General features: G+C 41.2%; 1 protein-coding gene across 3 annotated transcripts in view; it reads left to right on the top strand.

Annotated features, from left to right (window-relative positions):
* SCG5 (secretogranin V) overlaps nt 1–25,744 on the top strand; it is a 30,706-nt gene continuing 4,962 nt past the window's right edge. The window contains exons 1-5 of one of the 3 annotated variants that reach the window (XM_054826149.1): nt 1–156; nt 1,385–1,617; nt 16,715–16,864; nt 19,845–19,957; nt 25,456–25,509. In XM_054826149.1, coding sequence (XP_054682124.1) covers nt 107–156; nt 1,385–1,617; nt 16,715–16,864; nt 19,845–19,957; nt 25,456–25,509 — 600 coding nt within the window. In that variant the 5' untranslated portion in view covers nt 1–106. Of the gene's footprint in view, nt 157–272; nt 589–1,384; nt 1,618–16,714; nt 16,865–19,844; nt 19,958–25,455; nt 25,510–25,744 lie in introns of those variants that run through there. The other 2 variants (XM_054826151.1, XM_054826150.1) reach the window with 2 other exon arrangements.

Raw genomic sequence — 25,744 nt, 5'->3', positions numbered from 1 at the left:
GACAAATCCCTGCAGCAAGCACACGGCCGCCGCAGGTACCTGCGAGAAGCTGGCGGGGCCCGGCTGCGGGGGAAGGGGGGCGAGGGGCCGTGGCTGCGCACAGAGGATGCGCGGCGCGGAGCCGCCGCACCCGCAGAGCCGCGCCGGGAGCGGGAGGTGAGTGCGGCGGGACCGGGGGCCGGGCCGGAGGGCTCCGTGCCGCTGCTGAGCCGCCCTGGGTGCCGGGGGAAGGGGAGGGAGCGGGGTTACGGTCCAGCTTTCCGTGGGCGCAGCACAGGGGTGCGGGGCGGAGCGGCAGCCCTGCTCGCCCGCATGTTAGCGGGGAAGATTTTGTAGAAAGCAGGCTTTTTGTCACTGGGAATTAGAAAACGGGCGGCTCGCCCCCCGTGCAGCTCTCTCCCGCGGAGGCTGATGAAGCGGAGTGGCGGGGCGGGGTGGCGGAGCCGCGCAGAGGCGCAGCGGGGACCGCGGCCAGCAGTGGCCTTGGCAGCCATGTTTGGCCCCGAGGCGTTTTCAGGTGCCTGGCGTGGGGCGGCTGGAGCAGGGGAACGGCTTTAAGCGTCTGGCGTGGGGAAATCGGGCGGCTGGGTATGTTTTAAGGAAGACTAGGGGGGCTTGAGGGTTTTTTGTTTATTCAAGGAGTTGAAAGTGAGGTATTTTAATTATTCTCTGATGCGAGGGGAAAAGGAGCTTTAAGAATCAAGCGTTCTGATTAAAATTCAGCCTCTCAAGGAGGACAGTTAAGTGGTAATTGAGGGGGGTTTTATTGTTTTGCGTTGCTTTTTGTGTTTTTTTTTCCCTAATTATACTACACTGTGTAGCCATTTAGTGAAAGGGATTCAAGGAAACAAATGAAACCTATACGATGCATATGAAGTAGGAAGCCTCTTGTCTTAAGGTACAAATAAAATATAATCCAGGTTGTTCAGCAATTTCTAATGATTAATTTTTCAGATAATGCAAGAATAGAGATTGGAAAACACAGTTCTTGGCTGAAGAGTTCTTTGCTTTTAGCCCAGAGCTTTATAAAATAGCATAATAAACATGGGGAGGAGGGGAAACGTATTCTCATTCAATGAAACAGCGGATCCATTTTGTTTGCAGTGACTGTTAATGAATGTTATGGGCAAATGCAAATCAGAAAATTGATTTCTGTAGCTTACTAGTTCTTTTGTTTAGAAGAGAAGAGCCTATCCACTCTATTCCTCCCATTCTCCCCCCCCCCCCCCCCAATTTTCAGGTGGCTAGATTTTCAGCTGCTCCTAGAAGCTGTGGTATTAAACTGTGATGTACAGTAAGCAGGAAGATCAGAAGTTATTTCCAGCGTGTGTAGTAGAGGTTTTTTCCACTATCTTTTATAATCAAATTCCTTTCTTTTTCACAGGATAAAAGTGGCTACCAGAATGACAACTACCTTGCTTTGTAACATGATATTTCTGCTGGCGTTTGGATTGGCTTCAGCTTTCAGCCACAGCCCTAGGACCCCTGACAGGGTTTCTGAAGCAGATATTCAGAGGCTCCTCCATGGGGTTATGGAGCAATTGGGCATTGCCAGACCCCGGGTAGAATATCCAGCGCACCAGGCTATGAATCTAGTTGGTCCACAGAGCATTGAAGGTAGCTAATTTCTACTTTATGATGAATTTATTAGTATTCTTTGGTAATAATTATTGTTTTGCGTACAGATGCAGAATATCCTGAGCTTGAAATGATGGATTTCTTCACCATGTTATTGTGTGATCTTTGTTTTTAAAATCATCATCCATCCTTTACCTTCCTTAATGTAATGCTTTTGGCAGAGGAAGTAGTAGGTTAAAAATTACAGGCTTTGTAGAAGAAGTCATGTTGTCTTAGAAGTGTCTGGTCTCTAGTACCTCAAAACAATATGTTTACTAAATTCTTCCCCAATAGTGTGCATAAATACATCACATATATGTTTCACATGAAACAAATGCAACCTACAGAGCCCAAATCTCATGGATTTTAGAAACATTTGTGGGCGAGCAGAAATCAAATGTTTGCGGTGTCATGTGAGATAAAGGGAGAAATCTTGGGGGAGTGTCTTCCTACATGCTGCAGAATACTGTGCAGCCCCCCCATGGGACAGGATCAGCGCAGGAGCACACGGGGCTGCAGGCAGGGTGGAAAGGACACGGGCACTCCTCTCCCCGTGTCCGCAAGTAGCTCCTCAACACCGTGTTGCTGTGATGAATGCTTGGGGCTCAGGTTCAGTTTCCTGGCCGGTACTTCTGGTCTCACTTGGTGTGAGTAGGTTTTTGGGTTTTTTTTTTTTTTTTTAATCAAACCATCTGAAACATCTGGCTCAAATGTTAGGGTATTAGGATCATGTTGCAATGTATTGCTATTTGAATTGTAATAAACTGGCTTTTATTTTGGGATTACAGCAAACAGTTGAAGGTATGCAACTCCAAATATTGATGTGCAAACATCAAACCAGAGCGGAAACTCTCAACCCTTCTCTTAGAATGAAACCAATTTGACACAGTGTAGCAGGTCCTCACAGTTCATAAGCCTATGCCCTTTCTTTTGTCCTCCTTAGGATCTAAGACTCTCCTAGCCGAAGAGATACATTTGCCTTAATAGAGGCTAAGGAGAGGATTAAAGCTGAATAGGCATTTCTACCAGATAATTGCAGACCTAAACTGATGTGTTTTCTAAAGAAACTTTGGGCATACGCTTTCTGCAAACTTAAATGACAGAGATTCAGCTTAGGGAGTAAAATTTGGCCTGTGCCCTTTCCTCCTCCTTTATGAGCGTATTTATTTTAGAGCGTATGTAGAGAAATTGGGACAGACTGGTAGAAGTGAGTGATTTTAATCTCCATCTCCCTCTCTTCCCCAGACTTTTTTTTAAAGAAAAAAAAAACAAACCTTAGAAAAGATAAGCAAATCTGGATCTCATCTCAGCTGTTTGCCATTACTTTCTAATTGCAATGTTAGCAAAACCAAATTAAGAATCTCTTTTAAGTATTGAAGCTTTTCTGGTGCTTGTGAGACTCGAATAATACTACTACTTTTTTCAATCATCTATAAAATCTTCCTCAAAATGCAGGTTGGACAAAACTTTTTTTCTCTTTTCACCTCTTTCTTTCCTTTTTTTTAAAAAAAATACCTTCTGTGTATAGAACATAGTGAAACAGAAAGGTGATAAATCCAGTTTATCATATTTAACATTTCCCTCTTGATCAGATGAGGGTGACTCTCTTTTTTCAAGTCTACGATGGGTATTTAGCAGCCTATGGAGAAAATTCTGCAGAAGCAAAAAAGCCTTGTGAGGTGAACGCTATCACTCAGCGTAGAAATAGGGGTGCAAATAAATCAGACCTTCATGTCAAACGTTGCTTTTCAGAGAGTGTTTTGCGGTAAGTTTTTCAGATAGTAATCCCTCGCTCTTTCTTTGGTTTCTTGTGATGATGCATGTCTGCCTAGAGAGAGATAGATATCTCTTAAAGTATCTGATTAGAAACTTCAACTTAAGAAAGTGTTTTGAAAGTGTTGGTTCCAGTTACAAGATTAACATGATCTTAGGTCATTTTGCGCATTATATTCTCATACTGCTTTTTTAAAATATAAATATAATTCAGTAAATATTCACCATGAGTTTATATTTAAATATAGACCATGAATTACAGAATAGCTAATCCAACAAAACTTGCATTTCATTCTCCACCAGTGATTTTAACTATTACGTTGTGAAAGACTTCAGAATTTAATATACCAATTACTGATCAGCTAACAATGCTCTGTTTTATCCTCTTTAAATTTTTTTTTTTGTGTGTAATTTGGGGGAAAAACTTGCACAATGGATTTGACTTTCTATTAGAGGTCTACTTTGGAAACAGAACTGCTAAAATGGCATGGTAAGACCTTTGTTCAAAACAGTCTAGTTCTGTAAGAGATTCCCATACATAATGCCTCCACGTACAGCGTTTGCCCGAAAAACTGCAGTTTCTACCATTTTCCCCAGTCTGCCCACTACTCAGTTATTGCCAGGAGACTGGCATTCCTGACCTCCCAGCGGCTCCAGTCAGCCGATGTTTTCTAGACAAAACAGAAGAGGAGCTGGGTTCAGGCAAGGACTGTGTCCTCTGGTGAAGAATGATCCTTTGGACAAGGACTCCTGTGACGTCTTGCCCTGTTACGTGCAGATAACATGTAATGCTCAGTGTAGTAAAAATTTGTGATCCTTCCGAATGGGGTTTTTATTATTGTTTTGTGTGGTGGTTTTGGATCTTACATATTTTGTGAAATGCCATTGTATGATTTAGAAACAGAATTTCCTTGGAGAAGGAAGCTCCAATCTCTGCTCAGCTAACCAGACCTGCAGAGCTTTCTGGAAGAATGTTTCTGATGGTGCTGAGCTCTTATGGCTTGCTTGTATCTCAAATGCTTCTTGGCCAGTGTGCAAGGAGGTGAACTGAGCAGCACAAGACAGTGTGTTGTGGGTTGTAACATTTAAGCAAAAAAACCTGTGCCTGTAGCACAGGTGTTGGCTGACAGGAGGATTGAGAGAGGACTTGTGATTGATGTTCCCGGTGGTATCCGTATGAACAATAAGTGATTTATGGCTGAGCTATAGAAAAGGTAACTGCATGTGTTTTTAGAGTACATCAGTACAAGGCTTCAGATTCTGAAGGATGCACCTATGAACTTTCAGCAACATAGTTACACTGTTATCTCTGTCTAATAATTCTGTGTGCAAGCGCTCAAAAAAGTCTACAAGATAACAGAAGGGAAAACTAAGGGGGAAGGGAAGAAAGACGTTTAATAATAATTGGAATATGTCACAGCAAAATAGGGTTTTCATCCTAAATACCATCATGGCAAAGTGATAATTCACTAACTACTCTCCTGAGGCAGTGCCTTCACTGGGGATTTTTGCCTGAAAGTAGTGGAGAGTAGAATTGGGTATGAAACTCTGATTATTTATGAGAAATTCTGAGCTGCCAGGAGTGTGTTGACTTCCAGCCATTTTTCAGACTGTAGGTCTCGGTGACCAATGTAGACAACTTAAAACCTTGTTCATCCCATGCCAGCATCCTCGTCGTCAACCCACTGACTGTTCTGGAGCACGTCTGTTTCTCATTTTGACCAGATATTGCATCTCAGCATAAAAAAAAACTTTATAAATCAGAGCTTAATAAATTTAGTATGTTCCTAGAGAAGATTGTTTTACATAACAAAATCTTTTTTGTCAGAAATTGCCCCGGCAGCGTAGGCCTGCAGCAGTGTTAAGTGCAGATGCCATCAGCTCCAGCCGAGCCAGGATTCTAGAAGTACCACTGATTTTTCAAAAGGCCAAGATTTCACCCATTATATGTGTACACTTGCAAACAAGGTACTGTCAGGAAAAATTAATTTCTGTGGCTTTGGATTTTGGAAACAAATTTAGGCTGCCATAATAGTGACAAGTTTATACTAGCAGCCTGATTATAATGAAATGTTTGCACATTTGAGTGATTATTGTAATAACCTTTTCCAGCTGAATAAGATCTTAATAATTTTATATGTAACAAAAATACTACTGCTGTTAGTTCATCTGCAGATTTCCTAATTATGCCCAATTTCCATCTCAGCTATCTACATTTTTTCCAGTGTTAATCATCATATTTTGACTTTAAAATGCTAAAAACCAGAGGGTGGATGTGTTGCAAAGAACTATACATGGTCTTCCCCTCTCCTCTCCCCCTTCTGCTAAAAAAGGCTTAGGGCTGCCTTGGCTGTAGTAAGGGAAGTCACGAACTTGCTCCGTTCCAAAGACAACTGAAAAATGGACACTTTTCAGAAAATACATTTAACAGCATGTGTTCTCTTTCCTAAGTGACCAGATAGTTTTCCTGTTGATGGACAGAAACGAACGTACAGCTTGTTAATTGAAAGAAGTTACTGTCTTTTTCTTACGTTAAAATCTGTAAATACATGCTTTTTTCCCCCCTCTCTCCTTTTCCTTCCCTTTGCATTTGTCTATATACCTGTTACCTAATGTCAAGCTGCTAAAATAGGAGTAGAGTCTAGAAAATGCCTGATAAAGAGTTGAATCGGCCAATAAATGACTGTGAACTCGAAGCTGCCTGTAATCCAAGCAGAGCTCAGAGGTCCAGAGGACTCTGAGCATGGTGGCTTTTCTCTCTGCAAGCCCGCAGGGAGGTGCGGAGGCAGCGCGAGCTCTCCCCCTGTGCTAGGGCTCCGTTAGCTGAGTGGATAAATAAATAAAATCCAGTTCACTGGATGAATATGTCAGGAAAATGGGAATTTGCTGGCTGATTCCCTGTACTCGTGTACCGCAGCCGGCAGATGGTGCGTGGCGTGTCAGCGCGGCAGAAGCCAAACAGATCCCGCACGATGAGTGTCAAGCGAAGACGTTTTTAACACCCGAGGTGGTATCTTAGGAGCAGCTGGTTTTTGCTGACCACTGAACAGATTTTCTTTCTCTGCACACCCCCGATTCCTAAAAGTAACAAACTCATGTTAACTACTTTAATTTCTCTATTAATATTTGCTCTCCTCGTTAATTTAGCTTTTCAGAAAGCTATATTGGAGTCACTTAGCGGTATTTGTAAAAAGAGAGGAAAAAACACAGAAAACCAAAATAGGCATCTTTAATGAGTAGCTGTCTTTCTGTAGTTACCATTTAGGTTTATGACTAAAATACTGTACAAGCACCACAGTGCTGTATTCAGGTTTCCTATAGACAAGAAGGGGGCTGTATCTATGTTAACAGAAGACAAAAAAATAAGATAAATGCCTTCAACGTTTGAAAAACATAGAAGTTGTTTATTTTCACCTGGCAGGGAGTTTATGAGGTAAGAGACCACATGGTTTTTTTCTTTCCTTGCGTGCCTACAAGTTTGTGCCAATATTTAAGGGGTTTTTTTGGGGAGGGAATATGTATATAATGCAAATTTCTGGACTACTATACTGTGTGTGGGAGAACAGTAAAATCTCACTTAAACACACGGGGGCACCAGTAGCTCAGCTCGGGCAGTTTATAGCACTTAACTTCATAATGGAAGATGTGAAGTCCTGTTTTCATTTTGCAAATATCATCTCCTTACGCTTTCATTACCTCCTGTGCAATTCAATACAACAGAAAACCTCTTGGGTCGTTTGCTTGTGGTTTGATTTGCTTGTTTTGTTTCTCTTTCTTAAAAACACTTCAAACAAGACGATGGTTGATAAAGGTGTTGGCACGACAGCCCAGAAAGCCTGAAGTTTTCAATCCACAAAGAGGCGTAACGCTGTCAACCTCAATGACAACATTAAATGATGTCTCTTAAATCCTGATCGTTTGTAGGGATAAGAAAATACAATGCCTCTTTGGGAAGCTTTTGGCTCTCCTGCAGAGACCTAGAGCTACAGAGAAAAGGCTGAGTTTATTTGATTGTTTTGAAAGGAAATAAACACCTGGTTATTGTTTTAGAAAAAGGTAGTTACTGTTTGCCTGACTGAGATAAGAAAACTCAGAGAGTCTGGAACATTATGCTAATATTTCTACTAACAACTGGTAGTTAATGACTTAGCAGCACAGCCTCTGTGCAGACAGCACTTTGCATGGAATCTACTGTCTGTAAAGTTATGCAGATTACTCATGCATGTTAATAATGTCTGTTTTGTTCACATTTTCCTAAGAAAAAAAACTAGGATAGACAGTCCTAGTAACATACCTACCAGACTGCTACTTATCAGAAAGTTGCCAAAACTTTCGCTTGTGAATGTACTCGGTGAAACCAGTGCAGAAATTACCTTTGCACCCATTTGCTTTTGGGCTAGTATGTGCTGTGTTTATACCTGAATATATTTGGACTTCCTTGGGCGACGTGGGAGTATAATATCTGGGGGTGAGCAGACATGGCGAGGTGACGGCTGTAGTTCACATGCTCTGTGCCAGCACCTGGGGACAGCAGCGTGGGAGTCCCTGGGCTGGCAGCGTGCCGCTCTTAGTGTAAAGGGACCACACAATCGCTTGGGATTTGGATTATTGTATCTGTTCGATAGAGAAAGCCCTACTGAAGTTAAAAGGTAAAGTTGCATTCACCGCGGGACTGATTTTGCTGAAGCACACATGACTTTAATCGAACTGCATTACGGGCCTGACATCTAACAAACAAAATCAAACTTCAACATCACTCTCCTAGTCTCTGCTTTCAGGTTTTGGGTTTTTTTTTTTTTGTGGTTTGTGGGTTTTGGGGTTTTTTTTGGGTTTTTTTTTTTTTTTTATTTTTCAAATTACAGAAATAGTCCAGGAAATATTGTTTCAAAATTTAACGTGGACACCTCCGAGTTGTAACATAAAATGAAAATGGTAAAGCTACACGTTTTTATACATTAAGATAGTAGGCATCTGGATTTGTATAGATTTGACTAAAAATACCTATTGTTTTCTTTGTATTTTATTCCCCAAATTGTAACATCGAATGTAACCAGAATTTGAGTACCGGGCAGTGGTGCATGTCGTAAGAGAGGGCGTTTACAATGCTGATTCTGGAAATTTAAAAGTTAATGACAGTGCCAACTGACGCTGCCAAATGGCGGCAGTGGTTTGCAGTGGATTTTCTTCATCTGCGTAAGTGATATGGCACCGCTCTGAAGAACTTGCATGTAAAATGATTATACCTGTAACTCTGCAGACAGGAAAATAATGATGTGGTATGACTTTGTTCTTTATTTTATTAAAGACAAGCATTTGAAAATTTGGCCCATAACATCCTTGCTTCCATATGAATTTATAAGCCGTGACAGGCATTTAATAATAAGAAAACAAAAGTTGGTGTTTATATTGCTGTGTGGATGTGGTATGGTGTTCCCTCAAGGTGTTTTCGACAACTTTCCCTCTTGAGGAGCAAGGGCAGGATCCAGCGAAGGCTGCGGCTGTTACCGCTGTGGGCTTTGCCGCTCGTGAATTTGGGGAGCTGCCCTTCCTCACCGCCCCAGCGCCGCGGGAGGTGCGCAGGCACCGCTCTTGTCTCCTCGGTCTGTCTGGGGACAGGAGGGGAAAGTTCTCAAAACTAGCGTGCTCGTCAGAGAAGTTGGTCAATGGGGATTGCAAGAAGAAAAGTGTGTTAATCTCTTTCTCTCTAAATCTTTGTTATTTGCATGTGGGTCCGACTAAGGGACCTGTTTGGATTTGGGGCTTTTTTGGAGGGGGGGAGGGGGAAAGGGAATTTTTGGGCATTTTCTTGAAGTGATGTGTGTGTATAGCAGTCCTCTTCTTATGGCTGCAGGAGGGAGTGCAGGTGTCACATCCCTCTTCTGAGGAACCGAGAAGATAAAGTGACTCCAGCTCTTAAAACCTTCCGCTAACCACTGTTCCATGGTATAGGCTGCTGCTGCTATTCATAAAGTCATCTTTAAAAGATACCACCAAAGGAAAAAGCAGCTTGAGATGGGAATCTTTCAGGGAAGAAAGGTGGCAGGTCTGTAGGGATTTACAATTAAGTAGATTCTCAGGTACCTAAAGGTAATTAATCAATTAGAATGGGATTAGACAAACATTTTACATCCAGGATATATTTTTGTACATGTTACCAGAGAGACCCGATAAAGGAGGTAAGAAACCTGAGGAGGAGAGGGAATACGATAGCTTCTGTATTGTCTGATGCTTTATAGTACTTCTGTTTTCTGATGTTGGCAGATGCTATATAGAAATTTAATAAGAAATGGTGAAATTTTATCTAGCAATGAAATATGGTCCATAAGTATTTAAAAAGTCTGCCAGTGAAGACTGGCCAAATTATGAGGAGCTCTTATTTTCAGAGGCTTTTCCCTGCTTGTCTTTCACATGCATAAGAGAAATCCTTGGGCACATTAGTTGGAATTTATACCTTTTTGTAATTGCTCTCAAACTCATATGCATTTCCCCTGCTCCCATCTGAATTTTAAATTAACTTGCAGTAAGAAAAGCTTTTTTTAATTTATTTGGTTCTATTAAAAGATATTTTAGAAGTCTAGACAAAGAAGAGATTCTTGCTTTTCTTGATGGTGGCGGTGTGTGTGCAGGAGATAGGATCTCTGGCACGCTCCGGAGGTTTCCAGAGCTGTTCTTTCTGCTTCCCGTCGCGCACGCTTTCAGCAGCGCCCTCACAGCTGCTGCAGGGATGAATGAGGAGAAGAAGGTTCTCAGCTGCTGAACAGGAGGGGAGGAAGAAGCTGTTTTCTCCTCTGGGGGTGCTTTACTACATCAGGTTAGCCGGCCCAAGTCCCTCTAGCAGCGTTGGGCCAGGTCTTACCTGGCAAGGCTCTTCGTTAGTTCACTGCTCTCTTGCCTCTTCATCATGTGCCTGACCTTTTATTCAGATGCAAAATAAACCCTGTCTTGATTCAGGCCACGTTGGGAAAAGTTTTGAAGCCTCTGCTTCTAGGGCTGTGAGGTGATACCGGCTGACCAAAGCAGAGACTTGGGAGCTGGTGGTGTTCACAGTGAGGTCGTCTGGGGGAGTTAGCAAACCTGCACCACTGGCAGCTGTCAGACGGGCACGTGAAGATTTTAAACGCTTCTGTTGAGGAACCGGCGGAGACTTTGAGCCATCTGCGTGGAAAATAAAATTGAAGTAACCATGAATGGGTTCACGGAAAACCGTGAAGTTTAGTGGAGCAGTAGAGAAAATATGGTCCCGTTCTGGACAATTCTGGTGCCTCCAGGCTTCACATTACAGGAGTGAAAGGAGTATTTTTCTCAGAGTACGTTGACATTCATGGAGCGTTTGGGCTTCTCTTGCACCGATGTCAAGGCCAGTGAATAAAGTGCTTCAGTCTTCCATTGCCACGCTTACGTTTATAGGATTGGAACAGCGTCCCATCCCTTGTGCAGTAAAGCAGGCTTGCTGGCTTCCTTGCGTTGCCCTGTTTCATTGAGCCATGCGCTGCGTGGCCGTTAGCAAGGCGTCTGGTGTTTGCTGGACGTGCTTTCCCTTGCCTCTGCTGATGCACGGTAGCTGGAAGTCCGTGCAGCAGAGAATGCCCGTTGCTTCATACTGCAGGTTGCACTGTGTTTGTGAAAAGGGTAAGCTTATCCACATGACGAAATGGGAAAGCTTTCTGCTCAGACTGAAAGGCAAATTAATACAGTCCATTAGAGAATTGTTCAACCAAGGGAGGCATAAGAGGTTGCTTTTGTGCTCTGTCAGCAAGTGAGCTGCTGGATTTTTTTTTTATTGTGTGTACAATTTGAATAATGAATAATGGCATATAAGCTACTGTTAGAAATTTATTGTGAGAGGGGCGTGGACGTTACTTTGGTCCTAACCACTCCACAATAAAAGCATTTCATATCTTAAATATTTGTACTGTTTGTAATTAAAATATGGGATAAAATGGAATCATTCATTTAAAGCAAGGTCAGTAATTGCATGATGTATGCGCTTAAGGCTTTAGAGAACACCGAAAGGAATTTGTCCCTCTGCAGAGAAAACTAATCTTTATAGTTTTAAGAAAATTTGTGTCATTAGGGAGAAGAGAAGCTGAGCCTGGAATCTGGGATGCTTGAGTATGTATAGTTGTAGCTGTCTTGGGCTTCCCCAGGCACGCTCTTGCATGGTTAAGGAAGTTGGCTGGGGTTGCATTTTTCCATTCTTGGTTCTCCTATGTTCTTGCTCCTTCCCTGTTGTTTAGCAGCTTCTGTGGAACACAGAAAATGTGATCACTTATAATTTTTTTCAGTGCTTCTCATTTCCTGATTGTAATCAATTAGGACTCTCTAGGATGACGAAGCTAGCTGAAGATGGCATTGGGACTGTAAAGCTTTCAGTGATGGTAGAAAGGATAAGGAAAATGAAAATGGATTTTTTGGACAGTATTAATCAGATTTACATGGTGGGGAGTCTTGCAGATAATTAAATGGAAGGAAAAGGAAGTTAGTGGATGGTGTCCCATTTTAAGATACAAGAGCACCAGAAAGCATATTGGCAAACTTGCCTTTGATTTAGGGATGAGGCATCACTTTTGAGTGTGACGATGACACAGCAAAGGTAGCTACAGCAAGATGATTGGGGACAGAAGTGCAGGGTAGTGTGGAAAACTGTCACAATGAAAGGAAAAAGAGCTATCAGTACATCAGAGAGGAGGCGGTGGAAAATGTTTGAAGATTTTCCCAATGATAAGAACTAATAGTCGAGATTAACAAAAGATTTTGCAAACTTAGCTGCCTGACGAACTTGAGTGGAGAGCACCCAAGGCTGCTCTCCAAGACCTGGGCAGCGTATTACATCTCTGTATTAATATCTATTTACATTTCACGCACTAACTTACAGCAGAGATGTAATACGCTGCCCAGGTCTTGGAGAGCACCCAAGGCTGCTCTCCACTCAAGTTCGTCAGGCAGCTAAGTGTGCTTTGCACGTTTAGTGAAATGCGAGGCGGCTGCAAATAGCTGCCAGAGGAGCCTCCCGCTGTGAAGGCTTCCTCTCCAGCATAGCATTTCCTTCTCTGTCTTTTCCTGTACCTGGCATCGTGTGAGGGGAAAGTGGCAAAAAGGGGCATGTCAGACGGGTTTTTGATACGCTCCATCTCTTGCTGGCAATGGCTCCCTCAGGAGTCGTACCCCAGTGGGGTGAGGTATGCCAGGCTTCCCTTGCAGCAAATCTGCGCTTGGAGTTTGTACCGCTCAAGATCGTAAGAGGTGCAGTTCTTACGCGGGGGACTGTTCCTCTGTGCACCTGGGAAGGGCTTGGATGCTTTAAGAATCTGCTTCGTGATGTTTAAGAGCAAAAATAGGAAAACTGAGGCAGCTAGCATGACTCTGTGACAAAGGGCTTTAATTTAGGATCTGGGATGTATTTAGTCACAACTGACATGATCTGTTTTATTTTGTGTCTCCTTGTTAAGATTGGCCAAACCACCTCTTTTCTGAATTTGTACATGCCATAACCCTATCTACACTGTGACTTGGGAAACTGTTCTAATCAGACCGAAAGGCAAATTTGCCCCATTATTTGTCTTGAATATTCTACGATCATTTCACATTCTTTTTGAAACTGCATTCTCACTGACCCTCTTAAAATGACTCTTCTGGGGGGCAGCGTTGCCTGTTTATATTTGATGTGGAGAATTGCTTCTGAGAGCAGGTTTGTTTCAGTTGTGCTTTATGGTCCCAACAGATGGGTAGGAGCAACTAGAAATTCAGTGACCTAACAGCATTTCCATTGGATGTGTTATATCAGGGGAAATATTCAATACTGGCAGGAAACTAGTTGTTCTTTGTGTTTTCTTTTTTTTTTCTTTTCTTTTTTTCTCCAAGAGTGGAGTGGTTATGTTGTTTTTCCTCCCATGGAGACAGTGTAGGTCCTACAAAAAAAATGAGCTATAACCTGTGCACTTTAAATGTTTAGTCATTCCAGGTATCTGTAGTTGAGATAATAGCAGTAGTTGGTGAGGCAATTAAAGACTTTTTTCCAGAATTGGAGGAATGGAGAATTGTTCCATTTTTTGTTTTCCACTCTGCAACAGTTCAAGCATTGTGCCAGAAGATGGCTACATATATGTGTGTATATCAGCCCAAAAGACCTAAACGTCTAGCTTATCTTTTAGGGACATAAAATAACCACATGCTCATGCAGAAATCCTGCACGTGAAAGGGAGCTGGTTGTTTGGAAGTTCAGTGGGGTTTTGTTTGGTTGTTTGGTTGGTTTTTTTTGCTAGTATGTGGCACACAAGTCAGTTCATACAAGTAGTAAGCAGAGATGGGAAAAACTATGATTTACCTTGCCCATCCTTTCTCAGTACCGGAGTGTCCTCTGTAGTATTCTTCTGGATTTCTCACTAGTCCAGGTTCAAATAATTTAACAATGGTCTCTCTCATCCTTCCCTTGGATAGGGAATTACAAAAAGTTCCTCGATATTTAGTAGTCTTGTCTTTTTCTTTCAGTCTCTGCCTCAAGGTTTGGTCTGGGTTCAAGAGACCCATCTTGCGCTGGTTTTGAAGATAACTGTGTTTGTATCACAATATTTTGACTTGGTAGCTGCGCTGTATTTCATCCTAATATGTTTCTTCAAATCAGTAACGTTGCAATACCAAAACGAATGCAGCTTGTGAATTACTGTACATAATACCCCTATTTGGTGTATTCACAGCATTTCATTTTTATTATTGCAGTCTTTACCGAGTGCACCATTTATCAGAATTTATAAGGAACGAGCTTTGCTAAGGCTATTAAATCGCTCAAGTGTGCTAAGTTATGGCACCAGAGCAGGTGCTATTGTCTCCAGCTCTTTTGGAAAAAAAGGAAAAACCCTTAAACAATCCTGGCCATTTATACCTAAAGGAAACAATCCTTTATATTAATATAAAAAGATTGTTTTGTACTCAGTCAAGGGAATTCTTGGCAGGCGGTTTAAACTTACATGTATATATAGCACACTGGAGCCTGCTAAGTACCTCTGTTTTCTTTATGGATGGAGCTTTGGTGCCAAGAGGTCTGCACCACATACGAGCGTAGATACGCTTCTCTCTGACGGATTGTCCCGTAGTGAACCACATTGTATACAGGATGTTCAAACACGTATCGATTATGTGGTTCTGTAGTTTACAGCAGAATCATAACTTGATGCTTTTAAGCATATATATGCAATCAATCCTCATGTGAAGGAGCTCGATAGAAAAGAAATATTTTATGCTGTGCATTAGACGTTAGATTAAGTGACATTAGATTAAATGTACGTTAGAGATTTTTTTTTAATCTCATCGCCATAGCGTTACTGTGAATCTATGCAACTCTTACAAGCATCACCTTTGTGTTGACTATGGACTGTAAATGCATAATAAAGTTCACGGTGTGTATAACGCTATTCTGGTTTTAGTACCAGGTCTCATGGTCAGCTACAAGGGAAAACCTCACATAACACAGATGCATATTTTTTATAGGGCTACTTTTATACTTGTTACATATCTGTAAAACTTTCTTTCAACATTGCATTACAGAATATGAAATTTTTACTTGAGGAAGAAAATTAGCATGTTGATTAGATTTTAGTCCATTGTGCAAATAAAACAAATATATATGCTTAGAGACTAACTTGCTTCTGGTACTATAATGCCAGCTTCCAACAGATTATTTGCAAAATATAGACAATTTGACTCTACCACTTGTAAATGTAGAAATGAATACAAAATTTGTCAAGACTGCCGTATGTTAGCAATTTTTAAAAGCGATTACGTTAGCTTACAATGCCTAGCTGTGTAAATGATGATTTAGGCTGGTAGTACTTATTTGTTAGTTGGGACAGGAGTACTCGAGTGACTCTTCTGGAGCAGCTTTCATGTTCAGAAGCTTTATTCCGATCTTTTAGATCTATGAAAATTATAGAAATTGAAAAATAAGACTATTTGGTGATAATATGGTGATCGTGCTATTTACCCAAACAGTTGTGTCTGCTTTCACTCTTCAACTCATATTTTCCAATCATTCAAATTCCTTTTCCTCTCATTCATTGTTAGTGGAATTTATATGTTGACTGTTGTTATCTCTCATTGTATAGGGTTTAAAAAAAAAAAAGTTGCTCTGCTGCCACAGAACCATCTCAGTCCTCAGTAACTACATTAGCTGTTGCTGCAGTGTGTGTGGTGAATGTCGTACGGCAGGGAAAAAGAGCGTGCTTGAAACGAAGTTTTTATTTGTCTGAAATTCAAAAGAATACTGTGCAATAGTATCTAGAAAACTCCGCAAGCAGCTGGGTTTTAGCCTGTAGATGCATGTGGCCAGTAGCGCATGCAGAAAAGATCTGGAGCAGATAAGGAGGTATAGAGAGAGAATGGCCTGAGCTTGCTTCCCAGACCTTTAGTGGAAGACCCTACTCGTCAAAGGCAAGGTGCCCAAGCTGAGATGCATGGAAGGAGGCTGTAGCACGCGACTTCTGTGTGCGTTTGCCCAAGAAGAGGAAGCCCGTCATCGTGCCCTCCACCACTGAGTTATAAAACCTGCTGCACGCCGCTGTTGTAACCCTGCAGCGATGGTGCTCCGAGTCCCGCAGGGCAAATATAAAAGCCTGCATCTAGAACTGAGCTATTAAGTAAGGGTGTACAAGTCACTGAATGTGGTGATTCATACTGTAATGACTGCTGTGGTAGGTGTACGTGCACAGGAATTCCCTTTAACCATATTGACTCTTAATCACTTTTCACCATTACTGCAGGAAACTCAAGTTTGCATTTAAGAAACGGTTTGATTTAAAAATAATTTTCCTAGCTGTATACAACCAAATTTGCTATATCATCTTCAGTCCCCTCACATGACTTTATTAATGTATTTCTATGCTGTATAAATAGCATTATTTCTTTCTACAGTGTCATTAACTTTGTCTTCTTGCCACGATGCTGTCTTGCCATATCTTCTTCAGTTATTAGTTGCTCCAATGAACAGTAACAGTATCAGTGACTGAAGATGATTGTGCAGTAAATGTATTAAGTCCCATTACTATCTTATGTTTCTTTACGTTTTCTTACCTATAACTTACATAGCTACGGAAAAAAACCCCAACCCTAACTAATAGTAAGTGGATGATTTTGTTGCCTAGTTTCATTTTTCATTACCTAAGTTATCTGATTTAGGTCATAGGGTTATGTTTCTAAAACAAATGTTTGAAATCTAAACTTGGATCTGTCTCTATAACAATTTATATATATATTTTAAATCTAAGTCTGGGTTACTTGAAGCACTTAGTCTTTTTACAAGATTAAAAGTGCCTGCGTAAATCGTCTTTGCTAGGTGGTGCACATGAGGGTCTCCAGCACTTGGGTCCTTACGGCAATATCCCAAACATCGTGGCTGAGCTGACAGGAGATAACGTGCCAAAGGATTTCAGTGAAGATCAAGGATATCCTGACCCTCCAAATCCCTGCCCTCTTGGAAAAACAGGTAATTCTGCTGTAGCCTTTGCACCGGTCTTCACTGTACATCTTTCAGTCTTTGTGCTGTGCTAGCCAGTATGACGCTTGATCAGCAATAGGTGTTCTCTTTCATCCTCTAGCCCAGGAGCAGAACTGTTGAGCAATCAGGTGTTTTAGATAAGATTTTTCTTTTTTTAATATGTGCACCTTCTGTATTGCTGTATGACTGCTAGAGAAGGTGAGGTGGAAGAAATCATCTTGACCTCGGAGAAGATGGCGAGATTTATGATAACGTCTTGTTCCTGGAGGAGTTCATTTTTAGGCTGGCCCCTGAAAAAAGTTATCATTCTGTACAGATGAGATTTACCCTTATTTTAGAGACTTTCATTGTGCCAAGAGGAATGAAACTGTCTGCCCTGATCTCCAACCCAGACCATGAGTCAATATTTAAGATACCTTGGCTCCGATCCACGTGGCTTTATAGCTCACTGAGGGTGCACCCGTGCCAAGAAACGGAGAACTACATGGACGTACCCCAGCTCGTTGCACGCAGGCTCGCCCTGCCAGAGCAGCAGCGCAGCCTCGGAGCGCCGGAGCGGTACCCGAGACACCCGGCGCGTCCCGCAGCTCGGAGCTGCGCCGATACCAAGCCGTGCGGGTGGCTAGCGCCGAGGGATCCCTAAAGCAGTGCTGCGCGACCGTGAGACAGATGTTACCCTAAGGGAATTGACCTTTTTCCTGTTATTTGAGCCAAGGAATGACTTTCAGTACTGAAAGTAGTAGTAAAACACCCATTGGCTGCCTTGGGAGCTGGAACTGGGAATGAGCGCTCTATTTTTTGCTCATTTTTTATTTGTGAGCTAAGAGATCCTTTCTAAATCTTTTCTGTGTAGTCGTCTTTTATGTTATTTGGGTAATGCAAAACAGTTGTCTGTATTCTTATTAAAAATGTTTGAACTAGCTTAGAATTGATAAAAAGTAAATATTTGTCATGAAAACTTTTGCAAACAGTGCTTTTAGATTTCATTCAAAGAATGACAGTTTTGAATAGTCCTCCCTTACTGTTTTCTATTACAGCCCATTTGGTGACGATGCCTGCATCTCCTCTGAAATAATAGCTCATCTTCCATTTTGTTCAATATAGCTGTTGTCTGACAGGTTGCAAATGATGGGTTTAGGTTTTCTCACACACGCACAAACACGCGCACACAGACTTTCTATCTTCTGTGCTTGTCCGTTAGACTTCTGTTAGTGATTAGATAAATAAAATAAAAACCTGGCATCCAGAGAAATGCCTTTGAAAATCCCTTCCATTTTTCTTTCTTAGGTGAAATAAAAGTTGTTAGCTAAGCTAATACAGTCAGATATGAACGCGGGGGGAATTCTTAGGAAAGTGCTGCCTGCTCAGATAAATGGCTCTGTTGTAGGTACGCTGTGAGTGAAGATAGTATCTACTAGGATTAGAGTAAAATGTTTTTCAGAGCCTTAAATGGAAATTCAAGTGGTGACTGTTAAAACTGTATTATGCATACAAATTACTGGAGGCCTTCCTCAATCAGGTCTGTGGATTTGCTTAATGGAAAACAATTTTTCCAGTCACTGTCTACATATGTACATTCCACAGCGGGAATACGTAAGCCTGGAGCACTTGATCCTGAAGGCTTTTGGATGAGCAGTCGCAGAGGGCGCGCATATGTCCAGCTGCCCTTTGTGTTTTCTACCAAAAGGCACAGATGCTCTGAGGAGGTCTACCGCATTTCTGTTGTCACCTGCTTCTCTCTTGAGACAACCCTGCCCCTGCTGAGACTGAAATAATTTTTAAGTGCTTGTAGTTAACTTTAATGGTTTCTGAGTTACTTAGCCAGTATGGTTAGTTTCCCCGTTTTCTGCTGGCAACTTTATTTTTTTTTTTTCCCCTCCATTCTAAGTGGAAAAGAGAGAAAGCAGGATCTGTTGGACTTTAGTCTAACCTCCTCAGGTCATTGAATCAACTCATTTTTAAGTCAAGTCTTTACTGTTTCTCACAGCTAAGGGAAAAAGATAAGCCATCTGCAAATCTTTTTACATGATGATCACACAAGGACAGAAGGGAAAGTCCACAGGTGCGTCCTCTGGAGTGACTCTGTTCTGGCAGATGTAGCCACTTGGGTGCCCAGCATCATGCTCTGGGTGGTAGGATCTCCTTGGGAATGTCTGAGAGGAACTTGGACTGCAAGCTCCCCGTGCTGATAAAGCAGAGGGAGCTCCAGGAGCAGACTCTATCCAAAGAATTACTCTGGCTTCAAGTTGCTGAATCTTTGTTTAATCTAAAGATGACTTATTTTGGTAAAAAGTCCATAAGCTGATTTTTAAAAGGGTATTATCCTTGATGTGACATTGTCTGCACAACCATCTGTTGTTAAAGGAGGTTTCTGGACCCATCAGATCAGATGTCTTCAGCATAAAAATTCTGCCATGTCGCGTTTTTATGAGAACTTACGACACAGAAATTATTTTCAGCTGTTTTGAACAAAGTAGCTAACCAGAAATGGATTTCCGTGAAGAGCTACTTAGTGAAGGAAATTCTGTCTTTGCTCACAGCATCGGTTTACCGTGAGCTTCAAAAGTATGGCCTAAACAACTTCTACAACTTCCTGTGGGCATTTGAAAATGAAAACAGGATCCCTTCTGAATCAGAATAACATGCAATTCTATGTAAAATTAAGCTCAATCACTAATTTAAAAGAAAAGCAAAAAGGAGGGGGAGAGCTTGGAAAATAAATTTGTTTAGTTTTGAATTTTCATTAAGTGGTGGGTTTTTTTTTTTTTAAATATCCTGACAAACTCCTTTCAAAAGAAAAAAAAAATACCTGATGTTTTCCAGTCATCCAGTTCTTTAAATGTAGGTTTGTTTGTTTGTTTTTTTTAATTGCATAATTGCATTTAAGAGGTTTGCTGATAAATGTGTGGCGCATATTGTGTGTTTCAAAGCTACTAAGCACTCAGTGCTTTCTAACATACTTTTGCAGTTGATGACGGCTGTCTAGAAAACACCCCGGACACAGCAGAGTTCAGCAGGGAATACCAGCTGCACCAACACCTTTTTGATCCAGAGCATGACTATCCCAACATGGGCAAGTGGGTGAGTACATGCTTCTTGCTTATTTTTGTTGCATGTGTAACTGGGCATTGTCCGCTGCGCGGGATACTATGAACCCACAAGGACAATATTGTGCTTGTTGCTGGAAAAATTATCGCCTTAAGGGAAACTTCTCAAAAAGGTCAACTTGCCCTTAAAAATATAGAAATGATGCCTGTGATCAATGAAAAGCCCATAAAAATAGAAAGTAGAAATCCTTGTCTTATTACCTGTCCCAAAGCACGACAACTGTATATGTCCTTGATAAATGTGACAAACCACATTTCAAACTACAGTGAACGTGTAACCAAAATTAGTGCAGATTTTAGCACAAGATTTCAAAACATAACAGGGCCCTAATTTGAAATATTATTCATGTTCAGTGAGTATTCACTGTTCAGCTACTTAAATGCTAAAAAAAAATAAAAATGGAGTGCAGCAGTGTCTAAACACCTTAAAAAAAATCTTAGAGCAAGTTGTCTGGACCTAGGAATCTTTTCTGGCTTAAGGATTTTGGAGGACTTGATGCTGCTTCCTCCTCTATTCAGGTTGTGCACTATATTATATTGAAAACTTACTTGACACATTGCGTATAATAAATACAGTGAGCTGCACTAAGGGCAAAAATCTTGCTCTGAGCGTACAAGGACTTTAATAACTCCAGCTAGACTATTTCTGCAGGCTAGAGGCTCCAAAGAGCTCTGCTGCTTAATCTTAGGTTCCATCAGTTAAATGTCCAATCCCAAATCCATTTTCAGGCGCCAGGAAAACAATAACAACGATCATAATTTATGCTTGTAGAGCAAATCACGAAATCTCATTTTACATTGTTATAACACTTTACTTAAGATTTCCCTCAACCGGTTTATATACTCTTTAAGTATATATCGATAAACGGACATGTTTGGCAGCTGCTTCTCCTGCTGTAATTGTGAGACAATGATTCATCATTCATAATCAAACCAGTGTAAGATTTATAGTCTTAATTACTTATGTGAGTGCTAAATTTCTAGAGAGAATCATGCCAAAAATCCAAATTTTGGAAACTCTTGCTGCATTCGAAGTAATTACCATCAAAGGTTTTCATTTTAAAAAACACCAGATGGTGAACTTTCTTATTTATGCCAGATAATGCTGTTAGTTTTCTTATTATTCATACATAATTTACTTTCATAATACCATTTTGAAGACTACAAAAGCACTTCTTTAAATTTTTGGCCTATAGCAATATTTCAGAATCAAGCGTACATACTGTGTTGTCATCAGCAACATATATACTTCACAAATGGTAGGTAATCATTAGCGAATACCGGCCGTTTTCATTTCTCCATCCATCACTACTAATTCAGGGGAAAAAACTGCTCACGCATGGATTAAAACAGACTGTTAGGTCCTAAACAGTAATCATATCTAGCTGCAGCATAGCCAACTCCAGATCTTTTTAATTAGAGATGAAACAGCTGGTAATGTGCATGAGCAAATGTTCTGCTGAGATCCAGAATTGCCCCGATTGCCTCCTCACTGTATATTACTACACATTAAAAAGATAAATACGACGCTATCTGGTTTTATGGCTGGTTTTGTTATTTTTATCTCTCTGGGGAAAAAAAAAGAGCAGAAAAGCACTCTAAAAATTAGCTGCCTGAGGCTTTATAAGGGAGCGATAAAGTAGATCAGATCTTTTGGGTCACTTACTGTCATCTGGATTAGGTCGTAAATGACCAACGCAGCCGACTGTGGGCTGCCCAGCGGGTGACTGAGTGCATCCTCATCCTCCTGCTGCCCCCAGCCACCAAAATCCCCCTCTGCCCTCCAGCAAGCCCCTTCCTCCTCCTCCTCCTCCTGCGGAAGAGCCTAGGACCAAACGCCCCAGGGGCTGTAGGGGCTGTGCGTTTCCACCAAGCCCTGCGTGCTGTGAAGGCGCTAGGCTGTCACCACCGTCTGAAGCCCTCGGAGCCAGCGTGTCTCCTGGACCCGCGTGAGCTGGCGTGTGCTCTCGGGGGAGCTTCTCCCCTGCCTTTTCCTGCCACAGAGCGGTTGAGGCAGCGTTACGCTTCCCACTGACTTGTCCTTTCGAGGAGCCAGCACGCATTCCTTAGCGTAACCACAGTAAAACCCAAATTACATTAGCAGGTCAGAAGGAAAAGAAAAAAAAAAAAAAAGACCTGCTTGTTCGTGAATAATGGGAAAGAAACAGGTTGGTTGGTTTGTTTTGGTGACAGACTCTAACGCTTGCAAAGCTGTGGGAATTCTGCAGTACCCTGGGCACAGCAGACGCATTTTATGTGGGTAAAACAGGTCTAGTAGCTGTCTCATACAGCAAAGTGTCCAATTCTACGTAGTTGCTAAATATTATGTGTAAATACTGCTAATACATATGAAGATACGAATATATAAATTGTCTATACTGCGTTAAGAGAGGGAAGAAAGGAGGAATTTTCCTGTCCTTGGGAGAGCTCCCCATGTATCATTACACTGGCACGTGGGAAGTCTCGGGAACAGGCTCTGTTTATAGGGCAAGATACAGAGCTTGCACTCTCGTCCCTGGCCCCAAAGACTCCTTTTCTTCTCCTCATATGTGGAAAACATAGAGGGGACAGTGGGAATAGTAAGATGAGGGACTTGTGGAGGTTTCTACCCTAGTGTGCAACTACAGTTTCTCCAATTTCTGGCCACAGAGGTTTTGGGATGGGGTTTTTTTCCCCCCCCTCGGTTCAGACTTTTCCTTGCAGGACACAGGTACTTTCCATTTGAGTCTGCCTTTTCCACATCTTGCAACTTGACTCTTTAGATGGTCTGAAGAAGTAGTGTTGGTATCCAGAAAGACTTGCACAAAGATAACTTAGAACACACAATTTACAAATCTAAAACCACTCACGTCTAAGTTGTGTATTTATTGAAACCCAAAATGTTAAAAAGAGGAGGGAAGTTTAGCCATGTTTTCTCACACCAGTATCTCTACAAATGGAAAATTAAAAGCAACTATGTTTTCCAGCAACACTTCTTTTTACTGAAGCAGTGGATAATATTTCACTCTCAGGGTAGAAATAACACCAGTTTTGCTTATCAGCTACAGCGGAGGGATCCAAGACAGTACAAAGAAAGGCAAATGGGAAGCAGGGATAAAACTATTCTACTCCTTGCTAAAGAAGTTGCCATCTCTGGCTTCCCAATTTTAATGAAATCCTGAAGCTAGTCACTCATAAATTTCATTTTATTCTAATTTCAGTTATAGCAAGCAACCTTAAGTGCATCATTCTTCGCCAACTGACATTTTTAAATATCTGGATGACAATGGTGATTATTAGGATGGGTTATGATAGGTCTGGTATTCAATTTCAGGCAGTAAATACAGATTGCTTAATTCAGTGTAGTATGGTTGGTGTAATAGAAATTGTCATGTTTGATATTCCTGATAAGACTATGAATTGACTGAAAAACAAGCCCTCCCGAAAGGGCGCAATCTTGGTAATGCCATTTTCCTTTTCAGTTTTGCTTAATAATCGTGCAGGTCCAGATTACAGAGCTGCCGATTTTTACTGACAAACTTCAGTGAAGTCTGAAAGATCTAATGGTAAATCTCTCTGGCATTATTTAGTTGGTTGTAAGCGCTTTAGCTTCTGAGTTTTCTCCACCCAAATCCCAACCTGTAGTACTCTAATCCAAGTAGCCAGGAGGGTGCAAAGGAAGCTCCAGGAGTGAGGGGAAAGTAGCAATTCACGAGCAGCACGTCTCTGTGTGAGGTGTATCTTCAACTGGAGAACCTTTGTGCTCTCATTCCTAACAGCTCCTAGGTGAGGGGTGAGAATGGTGAGCACTTCATGGGCAAATTTTGGTGGCTGATGAGCTCAGGCCCTTATGCAGTGGAACATATTTTCAGGATTGCTATCACCGTACAAGCACACTCTTAGCTCATGCTCCATAACCTCATTTGCTTTGCACTCCACATAATGCGTAAGTAGTAGTTACGGTCTTAAAACTTCCCCAAACAGACTAAACAAAATATAATCTTCCTGAGCAGGAATAGTTCAATTGTAAGGAATTTTCCTGAGTGACAGAAATGTTAGCTCCAGTAGTCATGAAATTCTTTTTATTTCAGAAACACTATTTTTCCTCTCTTGAAAAGTATACGGTCAAATAGTTTACAAAGAGAGGCTTTGGTGGTGCTTTGTTTCCTAAAGAGAATAATTTACGCATCCATGGGTTTCTTTAAAATGTTAAATTTAAGTTTTCCCGAAGTAAGTTTGCAGAAATGACTGGCCAAGAATGTCTCCCTTGGCCAGCTTCATCTCTGTTCCCTTTTGGCACAGCTCGGACAAAATAACTGAGGTTGGGCAAGAGATAGGCCTTGTGAATTTGGGGTTTAATGAACATGAGAAGTACAAAACAGACAATTTTGGCAGATTTCATTGTAACACTTGAAAATGTTTGTTTTTTCTCATATCAAGGCTGCAGAGAGGGTAGAAGTGTTTGGTGAATTTGTCTCGCGCTAGAATTACACTTTCTATTTATATAATCAATGTTAGGTCAGTTGTTTATAGCAGAATTAATGGCCTTGTTTATACAGTGTTCTGCTTTTATACATGTAATTCTTCTCTCCTTCCATTTTCAGGTTAGGCTTTGGTTTTGTTTTTCTTCATAATACACAATTGAAACAAAATGTGTTGAGCATGTGTGTGTTATTCCAGATTTTATTAGAATTCTCTACTTGTATGAAATACAACAATATGTGGATGCACTTATGTAAACTATGGTCAGGGGTTTTTTTTTTTCTTTTCTCATCATCATAACTTTCTCTTCTGCCAAGATGTTTTTGGCAGTTTTTAAAAGGTTTGCCATTAAAAATGTTATAGACCAAATGGTTTTTAGAAACCTTATTGAGGGCACTACTTAAACAAAGGAAGAGTTGGCGCTGAAGTCCTTTCAGCAGAACTTTGCGCTGGGAAGTGTTGATATCTGGAAGGGAATAAGCAAAAACAACAAAACAGTAGGAATGACGCCGATTGCTGTTTTTAAAAGGAATTAGAAAATCCCTTGTAAAGGAAGATTTTTTTTTTTTTGCTCCTGTTCTTGTGTCACCTCAAATGTATAGAAAGATGAACCAGAGGCAGGATTCCTGCTTCCTCTCCCTCCCACTCTTATTTTTCTTTTTTTCATTCTTTTTTTTTTAATATACATGTATTTATACCATGTATCACATGATGGGGAACATCCAGTCTATATGATTATAACAGCATGTACTTGAAGTACTTATTGCTTGAACCTGGATGATAATATAGTGCAACACAATGGAAAATTACTGGCTTCCGAATTGCTGGTGAGACTGTGACTGCTCCTGAAGAACTGCAAGATATTAGCGGGAATATCCAAATATTTATTTGTGGTTTATCTTTCCCGTAAAAATACACACCCCTCTAAACTTGCTAATACTTAACAGCAAAAGTAGTATTTTGAAAGAAGAGTGTAATGAATTTAATGGCTGCGTGTTTTTCCCCTTCCAGAGCAAGAATTTACTCTTTGAGAAGATTAATGGTGGTCCAAAAAGAAGAAAGAGGGTAACTATCAGAATACTTTATAGCCCCTGTATCTTCTAGAGAGCTAATCAGAATTAAAATCATACTGTTGAAATGAAGAGTTAGTCTAATGCACCTGCATTATACTTTAGATAATGCGTAAAGTCAGGGAATCTCTGTGATAAACCACTACGGCAGGCTTCAGAACTGTCCACCGAGTACAAGATGTATTTCTCTAAATGGCCTGTTGCTTTCGGAAGATGCACTTCAGTGCAGA

The sequence above is a fragment of the Grus americana genome, chromosome 5 (genome assembly GCF_028858705.1).
Source record: "Grus americana isolate bGruAme1 chromosome 5, bGruAme1.mat, whole genome shotgun sequence".
NCBI lineage: Eukaryota > Metazoa > Chordata > Aves > Gruiformes > Gruidae > Grus > Grus americana.
Note: the sequence above shows the minus strand (reverse complement) of the source record. Positions and strands in the feature narration are given on the sequence as shown.